This window comes from Pholcus phalangioides, unplaced genomic scaffold, assembly GCF_987345545.1.
Source record: "Pholcus phalangioides strain wild (caught in Gottingen) unplaced genomic scaffold, Ppha-v1.0 ptg000002l_1, whole genome shotgun sequence".
Lineage (NCBI taxonomy): Eukaryota > Metazoa > Arthropoda > Arachnida > Araneae > Pholcidae > Pholcus > Pholcus phalangioides.
In genome coordinates this window covers 2343645-2371298 of record NW_028301595.1, presented here as the reverse complement: position 1 = coordinate 2371298, position 27654 = coordinate 2343645, and the positions used below count along the sequence as shown (strand labels likewise).

At 38.3% G+C, this 27654-nt stretch overlaps 1 protein-coding gene across 1 annotated transcript; it reads left to right on the top strand.

Moving 5' to 3' along the window:
* The first annotated feature begins 871 nt into the window (after positions 1-871).
* LOC149089059 (uncharacterized) lies at positions 872-25986 on the top strand. The gene is made up of 15 exons (XM_089236990.1): positions 872-1326; positions 14290-14355; positions 14463-14633; positions 16661-16864; positions 16968-17009; positions 17306-17530; positions 17775-17831; positions 17959-18204; positions 18434-18504; positions 18633-18714; positions 18846-18962; positions 20079-20264; positions 20473-20562; positions 23153-23518; positions 25707-25986. Exons 1-15 carry the CDS (start codon positions 1263-1265, stop codon positions 25724-25726), a joined length of 2007 nt encoding a protein of 668 aa, XP_089093116.1. The 5' UTR covers positions 872-1262; the 3' UTR covers positions 25727-25986.
* Positions 25987-27654: the final 1668 nt, after the last annotated feature.

Genomic DNA, 27654 nt, shown 5'->3' with positions numbered 1-27654 from the left:
CAATGCCCCCCACATCTCCACCCATGATTTGAAGGGAGGGAGGAGGACCAGACCTCCCAAGCAGGGCCGTCTTAAGAGCATCATGGGCCCTCGGGCCAAGTGATCTTTCCGAGGCCCTTTTCTTCCTGATTCCCTCTGAGGCAAATTCTCGGAAATTTGAACCAGATCTCATTTTTGTGAGGCCCCCGGGCCGTGCCCGGGTGGGCCCATGCTGCCTTAAGACGGCACTGCTCCCAAGTCCCCCTCGCTACGGCTTTGGGAGGAAGGACTTCTTCCCATGACCCCCCACCCCCTCCCGTATTTACACCCATAAAAACATTCATCTCCGCATTGTATCCAGACATCTTTGGTATCCATTAGCGGAAAGCGAAAATCATTATGACTCTCTCCCAGATTGAAGATGCCTACGTCACACGCAAAACTTGACAAATAGAAAACGACCAATTGCATAACGACGGAGAAAGCACACAACTTCCCATCGGAACATTTTTCCGATTGGAAGACGATCAAGGAAACAAAAAAAAAAAAACCCATCGGCAAATCGGAATGTGCTTCGACGAATCTCCGATTTCCAAGAATTAATTAAACGCTTTACTTTACGACGCTCTCTAACAACAACGCTCTAATTCCAGTCCGAGATTTGGCCGAGAACCGGCAAAAGATAGAAAAAAATAATAAAATAAAATAATGATCGCGCCAAAACGCGTCATTATTATACTAAGAAAAGAAAAAAAAATGAACTGGTTGCGTGTTGTTGTGACGACGATGACGGACCATCGTAGATGGTGTAATAATAATAATAATAATAATAATAACGCATATGTATATAAAAAAAAATGGCTTTTTTAAGAGTGAAGGAGAGAAAAAAGGCGCAGCCACAGCACGCGGTTTGCCTGTTGCTGCTTCTACATCCTCTTTTCTCACTCTCTGTAGTTCCATCATAGAAACTGGTCTTGTAGCCGTTTCGTCATCCAGATGGACAAGATATGGATATTATAGCCTAAGAAACTGAAAAAGAAAAAAAAAAAAACAACAACACAAATTAATCCGAGTGTGAGAAAAATATTCGGAAATAATGAACATGAGGCCGCACGTTTTGGAATTTTAAGTGAAGAAAAACAAAACTGTGAAGTCTAACGGAAAGAAAACGTTCAAAACACTGCGAAAAAGTGTATGCAGATTTTATTTTAGTGTTTGTTTGTAGAGAGCGCAGGACATAAACCGGACGTTTATCAAGAAAACAAAACAAAAAGAGGAAAAATATGGAGTTTTTATGGGCGAGGCTAGTGCTTGTGGCGTCTCTGTTTGTTACCGTAACCTTTCAGAGTAAGTGATTGACCTTTGTTTGTTTCTTCTTCATTGTGCGTTTGTGAACCTCTTGATATTGATCTCGGATGTGCCGAAACATGTTTATAAAATGCTGCATGTCAGTTTCGCGTGCGTTGGAAATATCGAGGTTGTCAACTTGATTGAACAGTTAAAAGATTTCAAGTTTCGGACTGATTATATGAATTAGATTTTACGTTTATATTCAATGATTATAATTATTTTTTATCTAAGTAAATCGAGTTTTTGGAGCGTTGTGCCGTTGTAAAGCAGTGACTCCCAAATTTATGTCCCTCGCGGCTTCCTTGCCCGATTCATGGTTCGTCTGCGGCTTCTCAGAATAGTTTAGCACAGTGGTTCTCAACCTGGGGCCACATGGCCCCCTTGCGGTCCTGGCATATTCTAGGGGGGGGGGGGCCATGGGAGAAAATCAGAAAAAAGGTGATCCACCACGAGGGGGTGAAGGGAGTCATAGAGAGCTGTGAAAGAAAACCTTTAAAAGTGAAACATGGTTGAAAAATATTACTACTTTCAGAATCCATCAGATCCGTCCATAGAACCAGGGGCATCTTAACCCTTGGGTCTGTGTGGGCATGACCCGGGTCTTCATGTCTATGATGGAGGGAGGGGAACTGTGCCCTATATGGGATCTGGTACTATGATTATTATTTTTTCATGTGTAAGCTGTTACTTCCAGATAAGTATGGAGGGCCGCCAGAGCAACGGTTGATGTGTTAGGAGGGTAGATTTATCGTGCAGGTTCGTTGGATCGTCCCGTATTTTACACAGACCGTTTTTTACCATATAATTTAACCCCTGAGAGAGATGATAATCCACCATTTGAATCCGTGCCTAGCCAGGATTCCAGAGATTGAACTGATCTATTAAAATTTCATTCATAATAAAAAAAATAGAAAGTATCTCCCTCTTGGATGAGGGTAGAGGGGGCCCTGGATAGGACGGAGGGGGCCACGAGAAAAAATGCAATCCATAAGGGGGCCATGAGCTGAAAAAGGTTAAGAAACACTGGTTTTGCAGATATTTTCACACTTATAAAAGAACCACTTCAAAGCATATATATAAGAGGCGCATAAATTAATATCTCCAGCTGGCCGCGGCCCCTCACTTTGGGAGATACTGGTTTAAAGAAATGTTTTCTTTGGCAATTTTATTTTATAGAAGACACTGTTTTTGAAAAGGATATTTTTACTGAAAGCTGTTCTTGTGTAACGACGTTTCTCGAAGAAGTTATTGTTGAAAGAGACTATTAGTGAGACAAGAAAAAGTCTCAAAAAACTTTAGAAATAACCATTTTTGGAAAAATCTCTGACACAATCATTGTCAGAAAAACCTCCGAAAAAATCCTTGGAAACAATCGTGTTGAAAAACTTCTGAAACAATCCCCAGAATTATCTGGAACAATCATTGCTGGGGAAAACTTTTAAGTGAACAAGTCCCAAATACTAACGGAGATAGGAAAGAGAACGTTCAAACACTAGGATTAAAAAAAAAAAATTGGAATGTAGTGTTTTATAAAGCGCAGATCTACATGTAGTGGACATAAACCGGACGTTTGACAAGAAAAAATAGAGTATGGATGAAGGAATATGGAATTTTTTTCATGGGTGAGGCTAGTGCTTGTGGCTTTTCTATTTCTTATCGTATCCTTTCAGAGCAAAGTGATTGGCCTTTGTTTGTTTGTTTCTTCTTATTATAACATCACATACTACTACTACTAAACTATATGCACCTCGTCCATATTCCTCTGCAGAATTTCTAACGAATCGGTACATGTTGGAATGTGCGTGTGCGTGAAGTGAAACCTAAAGTGAAGTTTGTTCTGCGTAATGCTTGTTATGTGTTGTGCTGACATCTGATTGATCGGATACTGAAACATGTTGATAAAATGCTGCGTGTCAATCTTACGTGAGTTGGAAATATCGAGGTTGTCTCCTTAATTGAATAGTTATAGGGGATTGCAAGTTTCGAACCAACAATGCTATTTTGATGAGGTTTTTTGTGACTTTTTTTAATCAATATTTATGAAACGTAAAAATCTGCCTTTTTTTTTTAGCTAAGTAAATTGAATTTTTCATTGCCACTTTTTAAAGAAATTTAAACTTCAGCATTTTTGTGTCTCGTTTTTAATTGAAAACAATGCTTTTGAAAAGGATATTTTTTTTATAAAAGCGGTTCTTAAAAGAACGTATTTTGAAGAAGTTAGCCTCGACTAGAGAGTCGAGTTGACTTGAATGAGTCGAGTTGCCAGTTCTCCCTACACGGTTCTACTAAAAAAAATTCCAAAGCCCGAGAAAACGAGTAAAAAAAGACAGTGTTCAATTCACCTCCCAGTACCGTCTTAACAGCATCACAGGCCTCGGGCAAAGTGATTTTTCTGCCCTCCCCCCCTTTCCTGGCTAGAAATACCTGCTACCAATTTACTCACTGTCGAAAATTTGACCAGATATAATTTTCATGAGGCCCTTTCTACACTCGAGGTTCCTGGGCCGTGCTTAGGTGGGCCCATGCGTTAAGACGATAGCACCTTCTTATCTTCCTGTACCTCATGAGCCGGGTTGGGGGGAGGAAAAATCAAATTTCTAACGGTTCTAGCAGTGATGAAATGAAAATATTATTATTATATTATAAATAATTATTATCCTATATATTGTTATCTCCGCTATAAAAAAAATAGAAGAATCCTATTTCATAGAAGAAAATAATAAAAGTACATCCATACATTGAAAAGAACACACATTCATTTTAGTTTCGGCCACAGAATTACGGAAATCGAATTCGAAATTCGCCGCATTCTACGGAATGTGGAAAGAGGTCAGGGCCGTCTTAACCCTTTAGTTGGCAAAAATACAGACATATGCAGAGAATTTTTTTTCTTTGAGGAGTAATATATATATAGAGTAGAAGTGATGTCTTGAATGCCATTATATGGGGAAAAAACATTACAGTTAATATTTGAAAAAAAAAAATACGGGATGTTCGCTGTAGACAACAGCACCAACCCCCAGGAGCACAAATTAGAAAACGAACAATGCTGCTTATTTACATAAGCAGCATTGCCAACCCAAAGCAATATACAAAAAAAATGAAATCGAAAAATGAGGGGGGGGGGAAATAAACATAAATAAGAATTCCAGTTTTTTTGCAATTGAAAACATTATACTCCAAGTACTACCAGATAATTTGAGTAGGGGTGGACAAATCCTAGACGCCATGGCGACTTGAAAATCCGTATTGGCGAATACATTTTTTTAAAATGCGGTTGCTAAATTGGAGTAAATTTCTATATTGCAGTCTAAGGATGACTAAAATTTTTCTGATTTCATTACGCTACGTCTTTAAACATGGGAAAAGTAAAAGAAAATATTACTCAGAACTGTTTCTCTTGTCGGCAAAATACCGTGCTTGGCTCCTAAGAAATTGGGCTTTCGCCTAAATGTTTTTTTCGATTAGTCAAGCCCTGGTTTACAGTTTGATACAGAAAACTCTCTTTGGAGCAGTTCCTATGTGGTACAAAACCCTTTTACAATATCAGCAAAACACAGTTGAGTACCCATTTTTTCGTAATCTGCATCGTTCGTCCCTTTGACCCATGTTCACGCCAGTGCTCATACGAATCATATCGATTGCTCTGCGCAGTGTTATCAGAAAATGTAATTTTGAAGGGTAATTTTTCACTCTTCTCCAAAATTTTAAGGGTTTTTTACCTAAAACTTTAAGGAGTATTTTCACTCTTTAACGAAATTTGGAGGAGTAAAATTGAATTTTGATGCGTGAATCAAGCATCTATATATAGATGCGTATTGGCCGAACACTGGTCCTACGTAAGGAATGGCAACTGATCCTACGTAAGGAATGGCAACTGGTGCTACGTAAGGAATGACAACTTTTCCTTGGATTGTGGTTCCAAGTCTAAAGACTACCTACGGCTTTCTTTGCTTGCTAGCATTCATAAGATTATCCGCAATTACTCTTTGGACTCTTTTGACTCACGGTTTGTTTCTTTGCATTCACATTGATTGCTGAAGTCATGCGTTTACAGGGCATACATCTATAGATTACAGAGAATATGGGTAAATCTGATATACTATTTCATTTACAAGATTCAGAAAATGTCACCTGAAGTACTGCAGAGCTGTTTTGTTTTCCCCGTAACAAAAAATTTCAGATAAGTTGGCGAGATTCGATGAAACATCTTGTTTTACCCAATCGAATGTCCTGGCGTTCTTCTGCTCTTGCTTTGTTTTCATGCCCTTTGCCAGTACATGCGTCCGTAATGAACTAGTTCCTGTTAGTTCACCGCTTTCCGAACTGTAAAAGTATTTAGCAGCTTCCCGATGAAAAAATCCCAAGCTTATATTTGGTAGTTCTACTCACACGTAGCACAACTCAACACATTCTGGCATACACCAATTCATTATAAATTCCTCAGAAGATTCGTACCAACGTTCACGAGGTACATGTAGGGTTAAAATAGAATAAAGGCACTTGTGGGTGAATTTTCCCCCCCATAAACAGATATTTTATGGCTCAAAATTTGGAAAAACATTTTTTTTTCTTTTGAAGTTTCTCAAAAGCCTGCGTTAGAAGCATGTTCATTCACTATCATTATTACATTTATACAACATCGTTTGATATTTAAACGTGAAAGTGACAGAAAATATTGTACAAAATCACTTCATCATTGCAACGTGATCTGTCCCCCATCATGCTTATAACTGGCAATGTTACCTCCAGGCAACGCATAAAATACAGATTAATTACATAGTTTGTGGAATAATATAATATGTCATCACATTAACCCTTGCGTACCAAGGGGCCCCGAGCATGCCCATAAATTAAAAACAGCGCTGGAGCCTACCTCTCAAAATCGAATTCAACACGAGATTTTTTCGATTGCTTTCTTACTTTCCCGTTTGAAAAATCACTATGAAAATATATTTGCGGTAAAAATCCAAGTAATTTTTCTTTCACGAGGATTCGTGGGCGAATTACGAACACAAATGAAGATCATAGAGAAAATATTCCATGAACGCACATCATCATCCTTGACATTTGCTCGAACCTTTTGTCTTCTCTTTCGGTTTCACTTCCTCTTCAGTATCTGTGCTCTTACTTCATTAAAATGGGAGGCACATGACGCTTTCTTCCTCTAATTAATCCGCAAAAAGGAAAAGAAGAGAAAAAGAGCAGAGAAAAACCCACGTCCATTGCTTCGATTTCACTGAAAACGGCTTTCTAATTTATTGTCCGATGGCAATTCCCTCCATCCTTGCGCGTTGTTCGATTTATTGCACGTGACCAAAACCTTCCCACGCAGTAAAAGATGTACATTTCCACAATGACGGCAATCGCCCTACGCTTGAACATATATTTACATTTACATTAGTTTATTATTATTACTTACGATTGAGAATGTAAGTGATCACATCAATACAATCGTATAGGAACTTTGACTCATACAGGATGGACAAAAGTTCTCAATTCTCCCACGCGAGAAAGATAGGCCTACTTTGGATCTTGATTGATTGTGACTTTCGTAACCGAAAGGAGAAAGCGGTACTATTCTTCTTTACGTCACCGAAAAGCATTTAAAGATGATAAAGCAGCAAAAAAAGATTTTCATTTCACTGGATGCTTTGGATTTTGATTGTGATTGTATATATACAAGCACACCCCCCATACTTGGAGCCAGGCCCCTGGGCTAAGATCTGTGGCGGGCTCCTATGTAATGAGTTTATAGTGTAAAAAAACAAAAATATTAAGGTTTTTCTCGGGCCCCCTCAGCTGGAACCCTGCCAGCCCCATAATTTTGGGAACTGACAGGACGATAGCAAGTTCAGAACGTTCGGTTGCGTTTTTCATCCTTCTACATAGGATTTTCTCACAAGGTTACGCTCACTGGCTAAGATCACAATTGCGTCTCTATTACTACTTAACCATACATGCATTTCGTACATATTCGTCTGCGGAATTTCTAACGAGTCGGTGCATGCCGGATTGTGTGTTCTGAGTGTATGTGTGGCCTCCAGCGCTTTTATGTTGTCAGAGTTGAGCTTGTTTCGTGTTCTTGCTGGTACCGCGACCTGTCTGCCATATTTTGAACCGAAGATGGGGAATGCTTGAATTTTCATTTTACTTAAGCAGACATGTCAAAATTGGCTCGAAGCTTATCAGTAGTGATGAATGTCCTGCGGGCATCGTGCTGGACTCTCGTGCTGAGGATACAGGTTCGAACCTCGCTGACGGCACAGTGGTGGCCGACTGAAGTTGGTTTTCCGCTGTTTTCCAGGTTCGAGGCATGAATGTGAGCCGGCCTCCTATTTGAAAACGCAGAGAGAAGGCAGGCCTACAACACAATGCTGAAGTTGAAGTCAAAACATGACAATTCAAGCATTTCCATCTTTACTTCAGAAAATTTACGGCAGATGGTAGCATGAATACGAAGCAAGCGCAACTCGACAACATCAATACGTTAGGGCCAAGCATACACTCAGAACACACATTCTCCTGCATGTGCCGATTCGTTAGAAATTCCGTAGAGGAATTTGTATGAGGTGCATGTTCGGTTAAGTAGTAGTGATGAATGTTCAGTTTTGTCATGGGGGGGGGGGATACCCCAAGTTTCACTATAATCATAGTACAATAAAAAATAATCGCTCAAAAATTTGATTTTTTTTTAAATTTTGATTCAAAGTTCATTAAATACAGCACCTCATTGGCACTGGAACCTAGAAGGCTCAGGCCCCATGAGCCCCACCCTCACCTCCCGAAGCAACTTCCCGAGGTTGCCGAGTCTCTTAATAATTCACGAACATTCACTGCAATCCCAACCTGCATACACCCTTGTGAGCCGTATATATGGACGTCTAGCAACCCTAGACCCCCACTGCCCATCTTCTTTGTATCAGCACCTACGGCGAAACATTCTTTCCGACACAAGTTCCGTGAGCTCGACCATGCACTATGCAGATATAGCAAGGTTCGGACTCCCCGTGCTGAACCACTTAAAAACCGGTTTTTAGCCACAGCGTGGGACGGTTTTGACGAAAAACCCGGTTTTTACGGGTTTGGACATCGAGTAGAGCGGCGGGTTTAGACGCGGCTTTACTGATTGCCTTCCGCGCACAGACGAAACAGATCGGCTCCTGTTTGGGTATTTCAGATATTTAACACATTACTTCTAAAGTTTGTCTTCTCTCGATTTCTCTCACAAGCACAGACGATTTCATCGTTATGGTAAAGATTGGTGCAATTTAAAAAAAAATATAATAATAGTTTGTAAAACACCACACAAGAAACTCAAAGACCCGATTTTTTTAAACTGATTTCCGTAGCATTGAGAGTGTCTCCTCGTAGCTCCGTAGCTCACTGCGGCCGTCCGTGGAAACTACGGACAATCCGTAACAGTTGGCAATTCTGCGTAAGTATCATGTTGAAGGTCTAACCTGCTCTCTTTGGAGAGACTTTTTCTAATGGGAGAGCATTCCCGACTCGAAGGGAAGTTGAAAAACCGCAGAAAACAAACTTCAGCCAGCCACCACTATGCTACCAACGGGGTTCGAACCCGGATCCTCACAAAATAGAGTCCAGCATGATGCCCCCAACGACCGCACAATGGCACAATTACGCCGCTAAAAAGCGTGACTAGAATCAGAGATTTTTTTTTACTTAAAAATTTAAAAAAACCCATTGTTTTGAATAATATAGGTTTTCAGAGAGAGACGTCAGTCAACACCGGCTGTGCCCGAGTGGCGTGGTGGTAAGATGCTAGTCTACCACAGTGAAGGTTGTTGTCACTGTCCCGGGTTCGTATCCGAGGGAGGATATAGATAAGATATTTTCCCTAACGAACGTGAGGCGACCACCAATAGACAGTGCCTTCATTTCCAACCCATCTCATTAATGGCAGTAAATTGAAATACAGCGATATGGCTAAAGTTGGTGTTTTTGGTGAAGTAGTAGTAGTCAACACCGGCTGGCAGGGCCGTCTTGAGAGCATCGTGGCCCCCCCGGCCAAGTGATTTTTCTGAGGCCCTACTAGGCAAATTCTCGAAAATTTCAACCAGATCTCATTTTTGTGAGGCCCCTGGGCCGTGCCCGTGTGGGCCCATGCCTTAAGACGGCTGGGTCAGTGCCTCTCCTAACAGGGCCGGTTCTGGACATTTTTCTAGTATAAGCGAATGATATTAGAATCGAAATGATGAATAGTTTCGATGATAGTTAAAAATGATTTGTGTTTCTGTCCAACGCGATTTGACTGCTTCAGACAAAATTAAATAGAAGAAGATAATACAGGTATAGATGAAAACAGTTATGATTATATGAACATAATTCAACAGAACGTCTATTTTCAGCAGTCACAATTTTTAAAAACAATGCGAATGATACTCCCTGGGAGACAGTGGATACTTATGGTTTTTTTATTCAGTTCCTACTTAAAAAACCTGTGGAGAAAGCATGTTTGCAATGAAAATGTTTGCAAATTACTTACATTCAGAAAAACATAGCTCTGACCTTTGAAGACCGGACACGATCCGCTTCCTAAAAAAACCATGCCTTCATAACTTTGTAATTGTTAACTCAATGTAATTGTCCTTTTATTCACCACAGTTAAATTTAAAGAAATAACTTCACCAAGGCTTGCCAAATCCCGGGTGCCAGGTCACCCCATGACGCCTGGTAATTAGAATTGTACCTATTCACCCCTCCCATTCAGTTGGCACCTTAAAAAATCGTCGTTGGCGCAGCAAAAAAAGTCGGTCCTTTTCAATTGGCACCTTCTGTGGCAGTGTAGTTGGCAGGATTCAAGATCCGCCCTGCCTTCTGATGAAAATCTTACTTATGTTCCTGCCCCGAAACCGCTAATTCAGATGTGTGTATGTGGAGCTTGTTTTACTTTATCCGTTAAAAACGGTCAGAGAGCAATGGTCTTAGGATTTTCTTTTTACGCGTTTTCTCATCACTAACATGCTGGGATCGATTTCTAGGAGCTCTCATTGAGCGACGCGATTCTTCAATCCTTCAAAAGCAGGAACTGGGTTTATTTGAAACTTCACGATAAACCATATCGACCTTTGAATGCGTTACTCTCAAAAGGCAGGTACTAGTGCCGTAGCTAAGCTGGGGCACTTCGAGCTGAATGGGGGCCCCAGAAAAATATACTTATTTTGCATAATAATAAGCCTTTCAAGGGGGCCCCCAGGAAAAAGTCTGTCCCGGGGTCCCGAAAAGGCATGCTACATCCCTGGTAGGAGCATCAAATCACGCACGGTGCCGTGAAATCGATCTGGGGTACTGTGAGATAGTGTATTTTTCGAATTTTAATCTTATGTAAATACAAAAGCCACAACGGGCAAACTGAAAAAAGATGCCCATAAAAAATATGTGTGCCATATACTTGTATATATATCTAAAATACGGCAACCCAATATAAGGCTGTTATTTCTAAAGATTGCGCGAAAGGGTCTAGGCACGCGCATTCTCTCGGCCATAAATATTGTATGAATAAATAACGTTGCATCAATAATTAAGAGAATTTTCACTATGTTGTAGAGAAACTCTCTCTCTCGGAAGTGCAGATCAAGAAATGTGTTTGTCGTACTCGATTTGACAGATCTTTGGCATGTTTCGTAATTAAGGCCTTGGCTTATTAGGAAGAAAGAAAGAAATTGCGAGATTTCCTTTTTCTCCCGCTAGGAATCCCAAAAAATGACCGTTTTGATGCTATTTATTATTATACTTTTTAAAATAATTACCACACCACATTAATTTTAAGCTCTCAACGCCGAATTAGACAGACGCTAACGAACAATTACATTACCTCGAACTCAATACAAGACCTGCAGTCAAAGGTTAAACGCGCCTGTGACAAAGGCACCAGACAGACGAGCTCAATGATTGAATATTTGAATAAATGCGGGGAGAGACTCTTTTAAAACGGGTTCGAGGGACCGGGAAATTAACACTTTTGAGGACTTTTATTTCAACTTCTGTAAAAAAATAACTTTTAGGAGGGAAACAAAGGCTCTCGAAAAATTTCCAATTACAGTCGATCGTTTAGTTCGACGTTCTCGCTTAGTACGACTTATGTTCGGGCCACAACTCTGCTAATTCACATCAAGATTAACCGTTGAAAGCGTTTTCCCGATTACAACTTTTTTCATGAGGGTGTTTTGAAAAAAAAACACGTTATAAGCGGGATCCACTATATTCAGAGACTCTGGGACATGGCTGCTCAAGTGAGGCGTCTCATTCAATATATACCGTCATTAAGTTAAACCAGTCTTTACCAAGCCAAAGTGTGTACTATCGACCCTGGGAAGCGATGGAATGATTCATGGGGGGGGGGGGGGGATTGTAAAAGTTACTACTAGTTTAATATAGGATCCTAAATATGGATTGACTTGAGTTGTGGACGACGAGGAGAAAAAAATTCTAATAAGGAAGCAATGGATCAAAAAGTTAGGAAGAGCTCAAAGCTATTAAATCTCCAAAATTCGAGCAAAAACATCAGCAAGTTACTGATAAAAATAAAACAAGAACTTCCTGTGAAAATTCAATAATTTTCCCGCTCCATAAGGTTCTCAAAAAAGCGTTAAGTCGAGGATATTGATTTGTGCTTATTTAGTGTGTGTGTCAGTGTTATCCGAAAAAATAATTTTGAAGAGTAATATTTCACTCTTCTCCAAAATTTTAAGGGATATTTTTGTAAAAAGAGGAAAAAAATTTTAAAATGGTGAGAAATAACTACTAAAAAACATTACCTAAAATTTAAAGAAGCATTTTCACTTCCCACAAAATACTGGTGGAGTAAAATTGAATTTTGATGCGTGAATCCATCTACACTGCTCAAAACAATTAGGGGAGCACATGGTTCTAACAAAATTACGCAAAGATGTATACCGATAAGTAACATAAAATGAATCATCCATAATTTAAAGCCTAGCAGGAAACGGAAGAAGAAAATTTCATATGCAAATCAAAGTTCATGACGTCAAAAACCAGAAAAAGGAGATAAGGGCAGAAATCGGGATGTTGCAGAAACGTCAGTTTTACTGCCGTAACTGTGAAATTCGATTGCGCAGTATTTTTTTTTTGAGACAATGTGACTTGAGGATGTCTCAACAACGTGATTTACCGGAATCCATGGCATGGCGTGTTATAGGCAGACTGGAATCCGGGCAAACACAACGTAGAGTCGCGGACGCTGTTGGAGTCGCCAGAAGTGTTGTTGCAAGGCTGTGGAATCGATTCCAAGAAACAGGAAATGTTAGACGTCGACCAGGGCAAGGTCGGCCACGCGCCACTACAGCAACTGATGACCGGTATGTACGGTTAACAGCCCGTCGAAACAGAACAGAGAATGCTACGCAGCTGCAAAAACGGTTGCCGTTGGCAACAGGACGAAGGGTGTCCAGCCAAACAGTACGTAATCGGCTTCATGAAGGAGGGCTCTATGCACGTAGGCCAATGGTCTGTATTCCGTTCACCCCACTCCACCGTGCGGCCTGAAGAAGATGGGCTGCTGAACATCGAGATTGGGAGCAACATGATTGGAGCCAAGTGCTGTTTACAGACGAGTCCCGATTCAGTCTGGAGTGTGACACCCGACGTGTTCTGGTATGGAGGGACAGGGGCACTCGAAATAACCCCGCATTCGTTCGTGAAAGGTCACAATACAGACGAGCTGGTTGGATGGTATGGGGTGGAATCAGCATAGGCGGACGTACGGACCTGCATATCATTCGGAATGGCACTTTGACGGCCCGAAGATATGCAGACGAGATATTGCGACCTCATGTCATCCCTTACGCTGGAGCCATTGGAGATTCCTTTGTTTTCCAGGATGATAATGCCCGACCGCATAGAGCTCGTCTGGTGAAGAACATGCTTGAAGCTGAAACAATACAGCGTATGGAATGGCCAGCGTGCTCTCCTGACCTGAATCTGACTTGGACGACGCATTGCTGCACGACCAAGGCCGCCTGTTACTGTCCGAGACTTGCAGATTGCACTTCTTGAGGAGTGGAACAGTATTCCCCAAAGTCTGATCGATAACCTCATCGCATCCATGGCAAACAGGTGTGCAGCAGTCTTAGCTGTTCGAGGAGACCACACGCCCTATTAAAACTCATGCATCATGTCTAAACAGTACTTTTTTTTATCGTTTACATGTAACCAAATTGTTGCCCTAAATCATCTTTTCACGTTTTTTCCATATTTTCAAAGAATTAAAGCTTAATTCCAAATTTTTTTACGTCTTTTTTCTGTATTGCGCATTGATACGCGTGTACTATCTATTGTATGCCAATACGTGGCTGTCTCGCACGGTTTTCTTCACTTTTTTGCTTGCTCCCCTAATTGTTTTGAGCAGTGTAGATTCGTATTGGCGGACATTGGTGTGTATGCATAGACATAAGATTAGCATTAGTGTTATACAGTGTTATATCTATCTATGTGTGTGCGTGCGATCCAGAATTTACCTAATTTATACCATTATTTTTATGACGGCGCTGCAGGTGTTCGCGGCAGTGGCGTCACGGATATTCAATAACTCCTTTATGAAGAAAAGCCAACAAATGACTTTTCTTTCAATAAATTCAATTAAAAAACTTTTGCGTTTTTGAGTTTTGTAATAATATATCAATTTTCGGCATATTGTACCATAATTTAAAGCGTCAATGCCATATAAATTTAAAGTTAAATACATACATCATTAACTTTTTTCATTGTAATCAGTAATACTAATAAAACATTCTTGAATGTTTTTTTTCCCTTTCAAATTTTGCTTAGTAACAATAATAGTATTTTGTATCCAGAAATGATATATAAATTGTTGAATGAACATTTCACACATTATTTGACTCGCAACTAACTACGAGTTTCCCTCATTACCCATTAACATGCCAGCTTTTGAAAGAAAAATGTTCTTTTCTGTTGTAGAAGCTATCTGGGAGGTACCAATAACAAGCGATCAAGATGGAGAAGACACTTACGGAGTAAATTATGGTGAATATACATTCTAAATACGGTATACCTTTTCGAATCCGAATTTAATTTTAATGATTCATAAATATATAAATTTTTTTTTTATTCCAATTAATTATTTTTTCCAGACTCAATTCCCAATGAAGAAGTTGAGCGCAACGAATCCGTTTGCTCTTGCAATTGGAGGCATCTGATCCATTATGAAGCAAAAGGATGTATTGTAGTTGAAAATGATTTGTGTGGCTGTCCAACGCGATTTGATTGCCCAGACATAAATGAAATAGAAGAAGATAATACAGGTATATATATAGATGAAAATAGTTATATGATTATGAACATAACGTGCGTATTTTCAGTTCAAAATCTTTAAACACAATGCGAATGATACTCCTGGAGTTGTGGATACCTAATATTTCTCTTGATTCAGTTCCTATTTAAACAACCTGTAGAGAAAGCATGTTTGCGATAAAAATTTACATTCGGAAAAAAAAACATGCCTGCATAACTTTGTAATTGATAATTCAATGTAATTTTCATTAAATTTAAAGAAACAATTTCACCAAGGATTGACAAATCCCAGGTGCCAGGTCACCATGGCGACTGAAAAAAATTGACATTGGGGTCTAAAATTTTCTACATGTGATTACTATTTCGGGTAAAAAGATATATGCCTGGCTTCTAAAATATCTAGCTGCCACCTAACTTTTTCCTCGATTTGTGAAGCCCGGAATTTCACTGTATTTTGAATGATAAGATATACTAATCAACTCAAGTAACTGCTGTGTTTTCAGTCCCATAGGTATCAACTTACAAACAACTGCTTAAATCCAATATTAACCCCACGGAAAAATGTTTTTTGAAATTTCTTTTTGAATTCGGTGATTTAGGTTTAACATCACCATAAGAAAACTTTTTTGATACAGTGTAAATGTACTAATTTCTAAATTGTCAAACGAATGTCTACTATACATATGACATTTTCCATTCAATCAGGGTTACCAGACGTCCTCCTTTTTTGATGTCATGTCAAGCGCCCCCTCTACGTTTCGGACGATTCGTCCTTCTCAGGTTTCCGGAATTATTATTTTTTTCCCCTCTAGGGAAAATTTTATTTTCACTTTGAAACACATATCTCTTCATTGATACGAGAATATCTGTGTTTTTTTCTACACATTTACACGCTTTGACCAATCACAGTCGAAATTCTCAGAATACAAGAACCCAAGTTGCTTCCAAGCTGAGCAAATGCTTTCTTCCCTGCTTACCATTCTAAAATTAGATGAGGTATACAGTCGAATCCCGTTATAAAGAACTCCAAGAGACCGGGAAATCCCTTCGTTAAAACGAAATTTCGTTATAAAGGAATTCCAGGTCTTTGCATTGCTCCTATGTAAACTTATCTGGGGGATTAGAAAAGTGTTCGTTAAAACGAGATTTTCGCTATAACGGTATTCGTTAAAACGGGATTCGACTGTATTATATATCTCCTCTAAGATTCTAACCTAGGTCCAGCTCACCCCAGGATAATATGAAGAAGATAGTCAGAAAAAAACAGCTCTGAAAAGCAACACTCCCAAAAGAAAAAGACACCACCCCCTTTAACAAGGCTATAAAAATTTTCAGAAATGCAATAAACGTAACGAAAGACAAGGTTCTTGGCAAATAAAAACCTCGCCATGCTTCAGGCAAAATCCATAAGTCAATAAAACTGACTGGAGGGAGGGAACAGTTCATAAACGAAAGGAGCTGTTTTTGCTTTTATTAGTGGTTCTGTTTTAGTTGGGGGGGGGGGAATTATTGAGGTAGCCAGGGTTTTTTTTTATATGTGTAGATTGTGAAAATTGGGAAAAGTGACGTTACCAAAGGTGCGCGCGCGCGCAAGTGTCCCCCTTTCGAATTGGGTATTCCTATATTCACTTGAAAGTACTTCTTATAACTTGAAAATTAAGTTCTAGTTAAGCATAGTGCTGTATCCCTCCAAATTTTGGATGATTTCAAAAAGTTTTCAAACCTATAAATGGTAAAAACAGCATAGTATGGCAATCAAATTATAATCACATGCCCCAAAACAAAATGTTTCGCAATTTTCTGCAACAAATGAAACGATGACTGAAAATGTTCTGCAATAATAGTATTTTCTGCAGAAAAGCTATTTTTTCCCTTCTTTTCTTATAATTCTTCACAAGCGTGTTCTACGCTGTATGCAACTATTTTTAGCATATATGCTGCTTTGGGGGAATCACATGATAAAGAAATTATGAATGTACAGAATAATCACTGTATCTAATGAAATACATAGCCATTTAATCTATTTTTGTATTTCCAGTTTGTACCTATAAAGGGAAGATGTATCCATCTGGTTCAAGGATCAATACAACGAATCCATGTGAGAGATGTAGATGTTCCAGAGGACCCATTGCGGAGATGGTCTGCTATCCTATAGAATGTCCAGAATTCCAGAATCCTCTACCACCTAACTGTCATCATATTTATGATAACAGCAAATGTTGTCCAACAGCAACTGCGTGTAGTAAGTAAAATATACTGATTCTCATTTTTTTTAATAAAATTATTGAATAAAGAAGAATTGTAAATCGAATGGTGAATAAAGTCGTTTTTGAAAATAATTTCAGTCGAGTCAGCTGACCAGGTTCAATTTACAGAAGGTGAAAAAAGTAAGTATCAAATACTGAAATGAATATACTATTGGAAAAAAAGCATCGTGCAATGCTAACTTTTTGAAGAACTCTTTAAAAAATATCTTTACAGTAATCACAGGTGAAACAAAAACTCAAGCCACTATTAACATGAAAAAAATTGAGAGAGGAAAAAACTGACTACACATTAGTCGGAATATTGAAGAAAATAATTCAATTTTCTTTCTTTGATTCTGAAGTATTTTTCAATGGCAGTGAGAAACCAAAACAAGAAAAAATAATAATTATAATTTCTCTTAAATAAATATTTTTAGGTAAAACATGTAAATACAATGGTCGCATTTACCCCCTGGGATCAAGGATGTATTCGGTTGATGATCCTTGTGAAATATGTCCCTGCAGTGAAGAATGGATTGCCAAAAATGGCACAGGTTGCTACTCTGTTGATTGCACTTTGGAGAAGAAAAAAGCCAAACTTCTGGAGGGATGCGTTCCAATATATCATCAAGATACTTGCTGTCCAGTTGACTTTTATTGTGGTAAGATATCGGAAAATTTTCGATAATATTTTAGTAAGTAAAAAGAGAAAAATGAGAAAATTTCTCATAGATACGAAAGGTAGCAGAAATATTCATCACTCGAAGAAAATGCAATAAATTTTTTCCTTTGTAATTTTTCAGTGATAAAGGAAGAAATCGTACAAAAATTTCTATCATACAATGTGCGTATTTCTTACATAATTTTTAAGACGTACATTTAAGACTTATATGTATATTTTTTTAGCAAGTGATGATTTTCTTTCAAACCCTCCTGCGGATGATGAAGAAAGTTTATTTAAAGGTAAGAATTCAATTATCGGATGTTGGGATAAAAATTTCATCAAAACTAAGAATGAAATGAAATAATATATTTATTATGGTTTCGAGAATAATATATTGAGTAAATTACTTATCTTTATACATACTAGACTCTGGATGCATGCTTGGTGGAAAGTTTTATGACATCGGTGAATCGGCTTCAGTGTCCAACCAATGCGTGTCGTGTACTTGCCAGGTACCTCCAGATCTAACATGCATACAGCAAAAATGCAAACCAAATCCAAACGAAGAGTACTGCTCTCCTTCTTACTCAACAGGAGGTTGTTGCCCATCGTACGAATGCCTCTACGCTGATGAAAATCCACCTACGAACACCACATTTGAGAGACTGATAGGTGAATATAAAATGCATATTTATAAATTAATATGATATGGATATTGTGGAGAGATTTTACAAAATTGAAAGAGGAAATGAAAATCAATTACATACCTCACAAAAATTCATTAAATTATCAATACAGGTTTTATTGTATATAACGAAACAATTGTATTCTTTAAATTTTTTCAGTTAACAAAAATGATTTGGTGTATCTCATGTCTAATTTATTATTTTCGCATCACTAGAGCGCGTGGATAGAGAACTGGAAGATGATGGATCAGAGAGTAGGCTGCCGGATCCCGAAGGAACTTGTTTCGTGAGTGTTTAAATCTATGCTAATGCAAACCCGAACAAAATCAACAATCATTAATTGCAGTAAAATACAATCAGAAGCTAAATAGCATGAATTCTATTTATACAGCATTTACGCCATTCTTATTGTAGGAAACTCAATGTCGCGAAGGCATGACTTGCTTGCTGTATCTAGTAAAATGCGGAAACGCGCCCTGTTCACCAGTTCCTACATGTAAGCTATCATTGTTTTTCAGCATTACGAAAATTTACATGTAACACTGAATTTCTCCATGTGCACTTAATCATATATACTTTATGAATGACCATGTGCTAATTTATTTCTCTCATGACATTACTGTGCAGGTCTGAAAACAAACAGTAGTTGTCATACTTCAACATGTACATCTGGGTGTGTAGTGATAGAACAGAATCAGGATATGTGTGTCTCCTGCGCATGTGGAAAAGACATAGAGAATCTTGGTAGGCCATTAAATACATATTATAAAAAGTAAATTGTTCTAAAAAACTTGTTATATCTTGTTAAAACTTGTTATGAAAATTGATGGTTTTTGTATTCATTCCTCAATATAAATAAAAAACAATAGGCATATGCAGAGTTGCAAACTGCTACGGATTGTCCGTAGTTTCTACGGGCGGCCGCAATGAACTACGGAGCTACGAGAGACGCTCTCAATACTTCGTAAATCGGTTTAAAAAAATCGGGTCTTTGAGTTTCTTGTGGTCTTTTTACTTATTTTTATTATTATTATTTTTTATAAAATTGTGTATCGATCTTTAACGTAACGATGAACTCGTATACGCATGTGAGAGAGTTTGAGAGAAGACACAAACTCGGAGCCGATCTGTTTTGTCTGTGCGCGGAAGACATGCAGTAAAGCCGCGTCTAAACCCGCCGCTCTACCAAAGCCTCCTAGATACTAGGTACTTCTAGGAGGCTTTGGCTCTACTCGATGCCCAAATCCGTAAAAACCTGTCTTTTTGTCAAAACCGCCCCCACGCTGTGGGCTAAAAACAGGTTTTTAAGCGGTTCAGCACGGCGAGTCCAAACCTTGCTTTATTTGCATAGTGTATGGTCAAGCTCGCGGAACTTGTGTCGGAATGTTTCGTCGTAGGTGACGTGAGAGCTCTGATTCGAAGAACACGGGGATCGGGTTGGAGGGGGGTGTAGGGTTGCTAGACGTTCGTATATATACGGCGTATGCAAATTGGGATTGCATCGAATATTGATGAATTATTAAGGAACTCGGTGACCTCGGAACGCTGCTTCGGGAGGTGGCTCCTGTGGCCTGAGCCCTCTAGGTTCCAGTGCCACTGAGGTGCTGTATTTAATGAACATTGAATTAAAATAAAAATAAAAAACAAATTTTTGAGTGATTATTTTTTATGGTATTATGATTATGTTGTCCTGGTGGGGGGGGGGGGGTGCATGGCAAAGCTGAACATTCATCACCACTGACGAGCTTTAAGCCAATGTTGGCATGCCTGCATATGTTACAAAAAATATTTTATCACTGTCGTTCATCGGAGGGACAAATCTTAATTTCTTAACCAACAAGTGTCTGTCTTTTTGTATAGGTGCAAGTCTGAAGTGTGAAATGCCTCAGTGCAGTGGTCAACATTGTCATCTTATTGGTGGTGATGATGGTTGCCCTACCTGCACATGCGCTAATAAATGTCCAGAGCTGCAGTGTCAACCTGGTTGTAATGTGGTATTGGAAAGAGAAAGCGATTGTCCCAAGTGCATCTGTGAAGATGAAACAGGTATCACAGTATTAAATGAAACGATTTAATAGGACATGAAATAACAGAATATTATAAAAGAGGGGGGGGGGGGTCAATTACTTTCTGAGTATTCAGTCTGTTGTGTCACGAGGATTTTACTTCGATTTCCTATGTATCGTAGGAAAATATTTCTATGATATTTATTTCAAGTCTGTAATGATTACAAATGATTTAACTTCTATTATAGAAGGCTGTCCAACACCCATTTGTGAACATGAAGGTTGCAGAATAGTGAATTCAGAAAATGGGTGCCCTACTTGTGTGTGTGACAGAGGCAGTAAGTACACATTTTAATGTATTTTTCTTTCCTCAGTAAGAAAAGTTGTGTAAAACAAAGGATTAACCATTGTACGATCAAAGGACGTAATATTGCTTCCGAACACCAGTGGAATGAATCCACAAACAAACCCACTCTGTTTTCTTTCCCTTCTCCTGATCATCCCGGAGCTTCTTCAACCTTACAATTTTTTTTTTCTTTTGGTTTGTTGTATACCCCCGATAGTGATTTTTTTCCTCTCACATATGATGCATCTTTCTTATAAGAGAAAGAACAGGTAGGGTGAGGGTAAAAAGAAATCTAACTTTATACCTACATTTTTATCACCTTATCTTTTATTCGGGGTTTTTTTGTTCCCCTTTTCTTAAGTTAGGACATGGTTTCCCAAACTTTTTGCTCCATCGCCCCCTTCTTCAGAAATTCTTTTCTCTCATCGCCCCCAAATCAATCGAACCCATAGGATCCTATGTTATGCCCATAGCTTCTATCCCCCCCCCCCGGACCGTTCCATCGCTCACCAGGAGGCGATATTACCCACTTTGGGAAATACTGAGTTAGGCCCAGGTTACTGTATATTTATTGTCGATTTGTCAAATAGGGAGCATTCAAATTTCTTGTCAATTTGCTTGTAAGTGGAAGGGTTAAAGTAATCAAAAATTTGCAACTACAGTGTTACCCCCTTCAACTATATGCATAAAATCAATTCTGTGTGCATGTTTTCAATACAAACTTACAATTTTTATTAGATTTTCGTCACATTTGGCATATACAGTCACAGCTCGATTTTACAAACTTTCAACTCACGAACTGTCACTTTTTTTGGCAAATCTGAAGCGAGACACACTTATTGAATACAAAAATTGGTCAATCATTTCAACAGCACAAGAGCACTATTTAACCAAGAAAATCCCAAATTATTGACGTTTCAGCAGCAAATACATTAAGGCTGTCCAGCCTTATATGCCTCAATATGCCTGGGGCATGTAAAAATTTTGACTGGGCATGTATTTTTTTCAATCACATGCCTGATATTAGCACATTAAATACTGATTTGGGTATGTACGAAGGTCATTCTGAAAGTAATACAGTATCCGTTTGAGCATGAGCACCATTTTTGCCGAGGCAGGTGTCTGACACAAGGTTGGACGTCAGTTTCAGTCAGTCGTCCGCTAACTGTTTACAAGTTTGCATTGCGTTCTGACACTTTGTTTTTTTGGTTAGCAATCAAAATGTCTAAAAAAATTGCGCATGCTGCAGTTTGTGAAGTGAGGTCTACAATTTGTTATCTTAACCCTAAAAATGTGCGACCAAGTGAAACTTTTAGGGAAATCAAAGATGTGTACGGTGATGTGATGGATGAGTCATCTGTGCATCATTGGTGTCAAAGTTTTAATGCTGGAAGAGAGGATGTTGTCCATGATGATAAACGTAGTGGCCACCTGTCCGTCAAACCGATAATTTGTTGCAGTCTGTCGATGGACTGATTAAGCAAGATCAACGTGTGACTATGGATGAAATTAGTGAGAACTTTCCAAGTGTGTCTCGCACCAAGGCCGCAACTAGGGGGGTGGGGAGCAGGCGGGTCTGGTGCCCCGGGCGCTGAACCAGAAGGGGCACCGAATTCACCTTTTAACTGCTACCGCTACATGCAAGGGACGCCAAAATTCCGGCTTGCGCCGGGTGAAAAAGTATATAGTTGTGGTCCTATCTCGCACTATTACCTACAAAGTTTTTAAAAGTCGTCAGAAATATAGAAAAAAATTGTGTATTTGGGTTCCTCGCATGCCAAAACTAATTCATACCAGAATATGAGACTATTGCAATAAAATCCCATCACTGTGTAAAGAGTATTACCGCACTTAAGCTAAATTATGGCAGGCATTATGAATGCACGCTAACAGAAATATTACAAATACAGTCGATGCTATATAATTTCATAGACCTCCAGTTTATGAATTGTATCTAGTCTTTTGGCCCCAAACAGAATGAAATATCTTTAAATGTCATTCCCATTTACGAATTAAAGCTGGTCTTCCACTGGAAGCTACTACGAGTGGTAATAAGCTGCTATAGTAATAGTATGCGCGCACACACACGCATACCCTGCTTATTATAACTTATGGTAGCTTCTAGTGGACAACCAGTTCAATTTTTCAAGTCTGCATGGGTTCTTAAAAACAAGCGCCAAAGGAGTATCAACTTTTTTTAGCCATATATATTTATACTACACTTTTAACGTACACGCACCTCACACACATTTCTCCGCAGAATTTCTAACAAATCGGTACACGTAAAAAAAACGCGTGTGTGTTTTTGCATAGCCCTAATACTTATTTACGTTGTGAGAGGTGTGCTTGTTCCATAGTCTTGCTGGTGCTGCCATCTTTTTCCCATACTTTGAAGTGATGATGGTGTATGCTTGAACTTTCATGTTATGTAAGTCTCATGTTGTAGGTCTGCCTTGAGTATCAACTGCAAGACATTCATAGCAGATTTTAAATAAATATTTGGCTACCAAATTTTTGATTATTTACTACGTGATTTCATTTCAAACACAATTGTTTTTTTTTGTTTTTGTTTTTTTACAAAGGAAGCATTCCCTCGGGAACAGAATCTGAAAGTAATACAAGATTCCAACCAGAACAGCAGCAACAACAACAACAACAGCAGCAGCAACAGCAGGCAGATGATACAAGTAATTATGAAAATGTTCCTCCTTCATCACAGGAGGAATATGGTGATGATGTAATGCTCATGAGTGGAAGTTCGATAAGACAGGATGGCACAAAGGCGAACCTCAGAGAAAGATCACCAAATTTAGATTATTCAAATAGCAGGATACCAGAGCCTGGATGGCAAATCATGGAAGAAGGTGACACAAAATGGAATCCAGAATTTACGGAAAGCAAAAGTTTTAATTCAGATGATGAATATTCTCCAGGAGATTATGAGAAAGGTGAGAAATGATGACTTGCTAATGTTTTTGTTTGGAGTTTACAATATAATCTAAACTTTTTTCTAAAACTATAATAGTACATATCTGATACTCCTGGATTCAAAATTCTACCAACATACGAGAGTAAGTTTCCATTGTGTGTGTGTAGCTGTAATAGTATGCGCATACACATACGCACATACACACATACAGTGTAGCACACACATTTAAACTTTTCTACCGAAGAGTTTCAGAAAACAAATTATTCAGAGAGATTTACCATTTTTAAAATGTTGCACGAGAAAAAGATTTGAAAAATTATGTTCCGTTTCGTTAGTGACAATATTTTCGAAATACACGAAATATAGTTGAATCTCGACTATCTGACTCACAACTAACCAGCAGCCTCCGTACTATCTACAACCTAGTTAAAAAATTATTGTAATTCTCTATAATAATATAGTGAGTAATTTACTTCCCCAAGGCGTTGCAAGTAATCATTTATCAATGTGTGTGTGTGAAATACGTTAAACTATAATTTTTGTAAGAATTAAGAATTTAACTTTATGTTTATGTTTCGTTCATTTTAGCCCTTTCTGCCGCAGAGCAAAAATCACTAAACCCTTTGTAAAATTTCGTATACTTTTTAAATGAAGTAGATTTTCTTCCGAATTTAGCAGTACAAACTAGAACGCACAGCGAAAAGTTTTCCATTGAGAAATCAACTTTACAAAATACATGAGCTTGTCAATGCCAAAATAACAGGCTTTCAAGGAGGCGAGATATCTTGTCAATGCCACTGAGAGGGTTGAAAGAGTATGTATTCATACTGTACAGTGTACGTGAGCTTATATTTTCTGCAATTAATTTGGACTTTATGAAATTAATCTTAAAATTCTTGCAATATTTTCATTATTGAACTCCCTTTTCCAATGTATAAATTTTTAAAATGAACAGTACAGCACATGAAAGATATTTATAAAGTACTGGCCTGTATACTAAGAGGTCAGGAAAATTTGAAGAGCAGGTTTTGGTATAAAAAAGGTGTTTTCAGTTGTATGGATGGGGCAGGAAGTGAACATTTATAGAATTCCGGCCTATCCAGCTTTTTTGTTATACAGCCTGCCTCTCCGCCACATTAGGCTGAATGGTTGAGAGTGTACCGTATACTAAAAGAGAGATAATCAAGTTATGGTTAAAAATTTTGGACCTTCGGGAGGAATACTGAGCAAAAACTAAAACTTACCTGCTCTGAAACTGTATTTATTCGTTAGGGTATAGCGGTACAAATACAGCCTCTACAAAGCCTCAAATTTAGCTTTTGATCACAAATTTTTTAGCGGATGTTTGATTCTCTCCAAAATTCTCATGCTTTCAAACTGAATCCTAGTAAAAACAGATTTTTTTTTTAAACTTTAGTGCTAATCGAATTTTATGCAGTAGCTTTCATTTGATCATTTTTGTCGCACCACGGTCATTTTCTGCACACGAGGGTTAATTAGACCGGGACCTACAATTTATTGCCGATTCCGAACGGCAGGCTTGTTTTTTATACTCATCGAGAGGTTGGTGCGCTAACCACCATATGATGGGAGACTCCCTGCGGTAACAATTTTTGGCTGAGGTCAAGTCGCCGTTTTTTGTTGTACCCGTGTCAGGAAAGTTTTCTGATAAGGACGAACCGGGTATCGAACTCGCGACACCTCTAAACATCCCTTGGTACTTTAGGCGAGCATCTTGTCCACCGGGCTACCGCGCCCCAGTAGCTTTCATCGACATTCAGCTTCAAAAATTGTGGAATTCAGAAAGAACTGAAAACTACATTCTTTTTTATGAAGTTTCTGGCAATTGGAGCATACTAACATTCATTATGATTTCCTATTTTCATGGTCTGAATCGGTATCATTTGAGCATCTATTCCAGAGTATTACAATCAAAGAAATCTGTATTCATTGGTTCTTAATTGGTTTATGCATGTCTGCCAAAAAAACCATTGAAATTCAGCATCATAACTGTCATCAACAAATGCAGTTATCACCATATATTCTCATGAAAATTGTAGGAAATCATGGTGAAAATTTCTATTGTAAGATGTTTAACATAGTTTTTTGTATTTATATCCAGTATATGGATGTTTTTTTCAGGATGGTATTATCATCATTTTCTTATTACTTGTTCATTCTTAAAAAAAATGATTTTCTCATTTCAGAATCATGGTATGACCCATAGAATGATTATAGAAACGCTATCTTTACATAAAAAGGAATCATCGTTGTCAAAAGAGTGGGTATTGGCTCAGTCATGAACGAAGATTGTGCTAAACAAGAAAAAAAAACTGAATTTTTTCCCTCTGAAAATGAAGAATTCACTAGCATAAGATTTATTACAACGATCAAAATGTTTCATTGTATATAGTTTGTTTCCTTGTTATCATGTTGCATGAAACTTTTTTTTTTTGTTAAATGAATAAAATAAATCTTTGAAAAATATGTAAAATCTTCACAGTTTTAATATTTCTTTTAAGTTTTTGATATTTCTTCAAGTTAACCTTGAAAGATTGCCAATATTAAAAAGAAAAGAAACCCCAATATTGTATTATGTATTAAGGGATTGCGTCTTATCAATGTTAACAAATTCAAGTGTAGTCACAAAATACTGTATAGTCAGGCGGCCACCCATATATTCGCGGTTTTGTTTCCTTTATTGGAAGATTTTTTTCGGCAACACTCAGCAATCGTCCTTCACGTGTTTACAAAATATGAGTTTTGTGTGTTTAAAATGGCTCATTTCTCTAGTGTTACTGATAATGCTTCAAAAGACAAAAAAAAGTGAAAATTTTACAAGAAAAATTAATGACATTAATTAACTTCATAAATTAATTGGATATATTGACTATACTTGGCGAAAATAAGTCAATTGCTGTTGTGGTCCGCTATTACGGAATCAACAAATCTACTTTGAAATATATCAGGAATAAGGAATCTGAAATTCGATGATCAGCCATTTCTGTAGCTGCACCCGTGGCAGTGAAAACTTTGCATCGCCTACGGGGTCCATGTGTTTCTCCTACAGAAAATACTGTTTTTTTGTGCGTACAAGACTGCTACAAAAAAGGTATTCCAATTCATTGTATATAATATGGAAAGAGCGAAAAAATTTTACTCTTCTATAAAGAAAAGGGATGGTGAAACGTTTATTTCATCAGAATTTTATACAAGTAATGATTGGTTTCATAGGTTTCTAAGAAACGATTCAGATTGCGCTATGTAAGAATCACTACTACTAAACCACACACATGCACCTCGTCCATATTCCTCTGCGGAACCTCTAACGAATTGGTACATGTTGGAATGTGCGTGAAGTGAAACCTGACGTGAAGTTTGTTTCTGTATAATGCTTGTTATGTGTAGTGCTGCCATCATCTACCGGTTTTCCTAACTATGAGTGAAGTGTAATGATTGAATTATTTATCGTTGTAGGCCTGTTGCTCTCTGTGGCGAGACTTTTTAATGGGGAGATCAGCTCGCATTTGTGCCTCGAAGTTGGGAACCACGGGAAACCAACTTCAGCCGACCACCACTGTGGCGACGGTGGGGTTCGAACCCGGATCCTCGCGATGTGAGTCCGTCACTATAACAACTCGACCACCACAGCGGCAATGTAAAAATCACTGGTGATCAAGCCTCTGCCGACCAGGAGGAAGTTGGAAAATTTCCAAAGACTAGAAAATTATTGAAAAGAAGAGTTATGCACCCCTCAGCAGGTGTTTAACGCTGACGAAACTGCACAATGAAAAAACAAATGTAAATTTAAGAAGAAAATGCCGCAAAGAACACTTATCATCCAAGAAGAACAGGGAACCCCTGGTTTTAAGGCTAGTAAAGATAGACTTATGTTGTTTAGTGGAAATGCGTATGAGTACATGGTAAAGGCTACCATTATTCTCAAATCACGAATTCATTGAAAGGAAAGGATAAGGATCCCACAGTATTTCGGATGAACAATAAAAGTAACTTGAACTACAAAAACACTTTTCCTGGATTGGTTTGAACGGTGTTTCGTTCCGGAAGTCAGGAGGTACCTTGAGAATGAAGACATGCCATTCAAAGTTCTTTTGATATTGGATAATGCTCCTGGACACCCAGATGTTAATGAGT

Excerpts from the sequence above, each read along its gene's own strand:
- LOC149089059 (XM_089236990.1), top strand. The coding sequence starts at position 1,263 with ATGGAGTTTTTATGGGCGAGGCTAGTGCTTGTGGCGTCTCTGTTTGTT. Across the intron at positions 16,865-16,967 it reads TCCAACAGCAACTGCGTGTA|TCGAGTCAGCTGACCAGGTT; the intron begins GTAAGTAAAATA and ends AAATAATTTCAG. Across the intron at positions 17,010-17,305 it reads ATTTACAGAAGGTGAAAAAA|GTAAAACATGTAAATACAAT; the intron begins GTAAGTATCAAA and ends AAATATTTTTAG.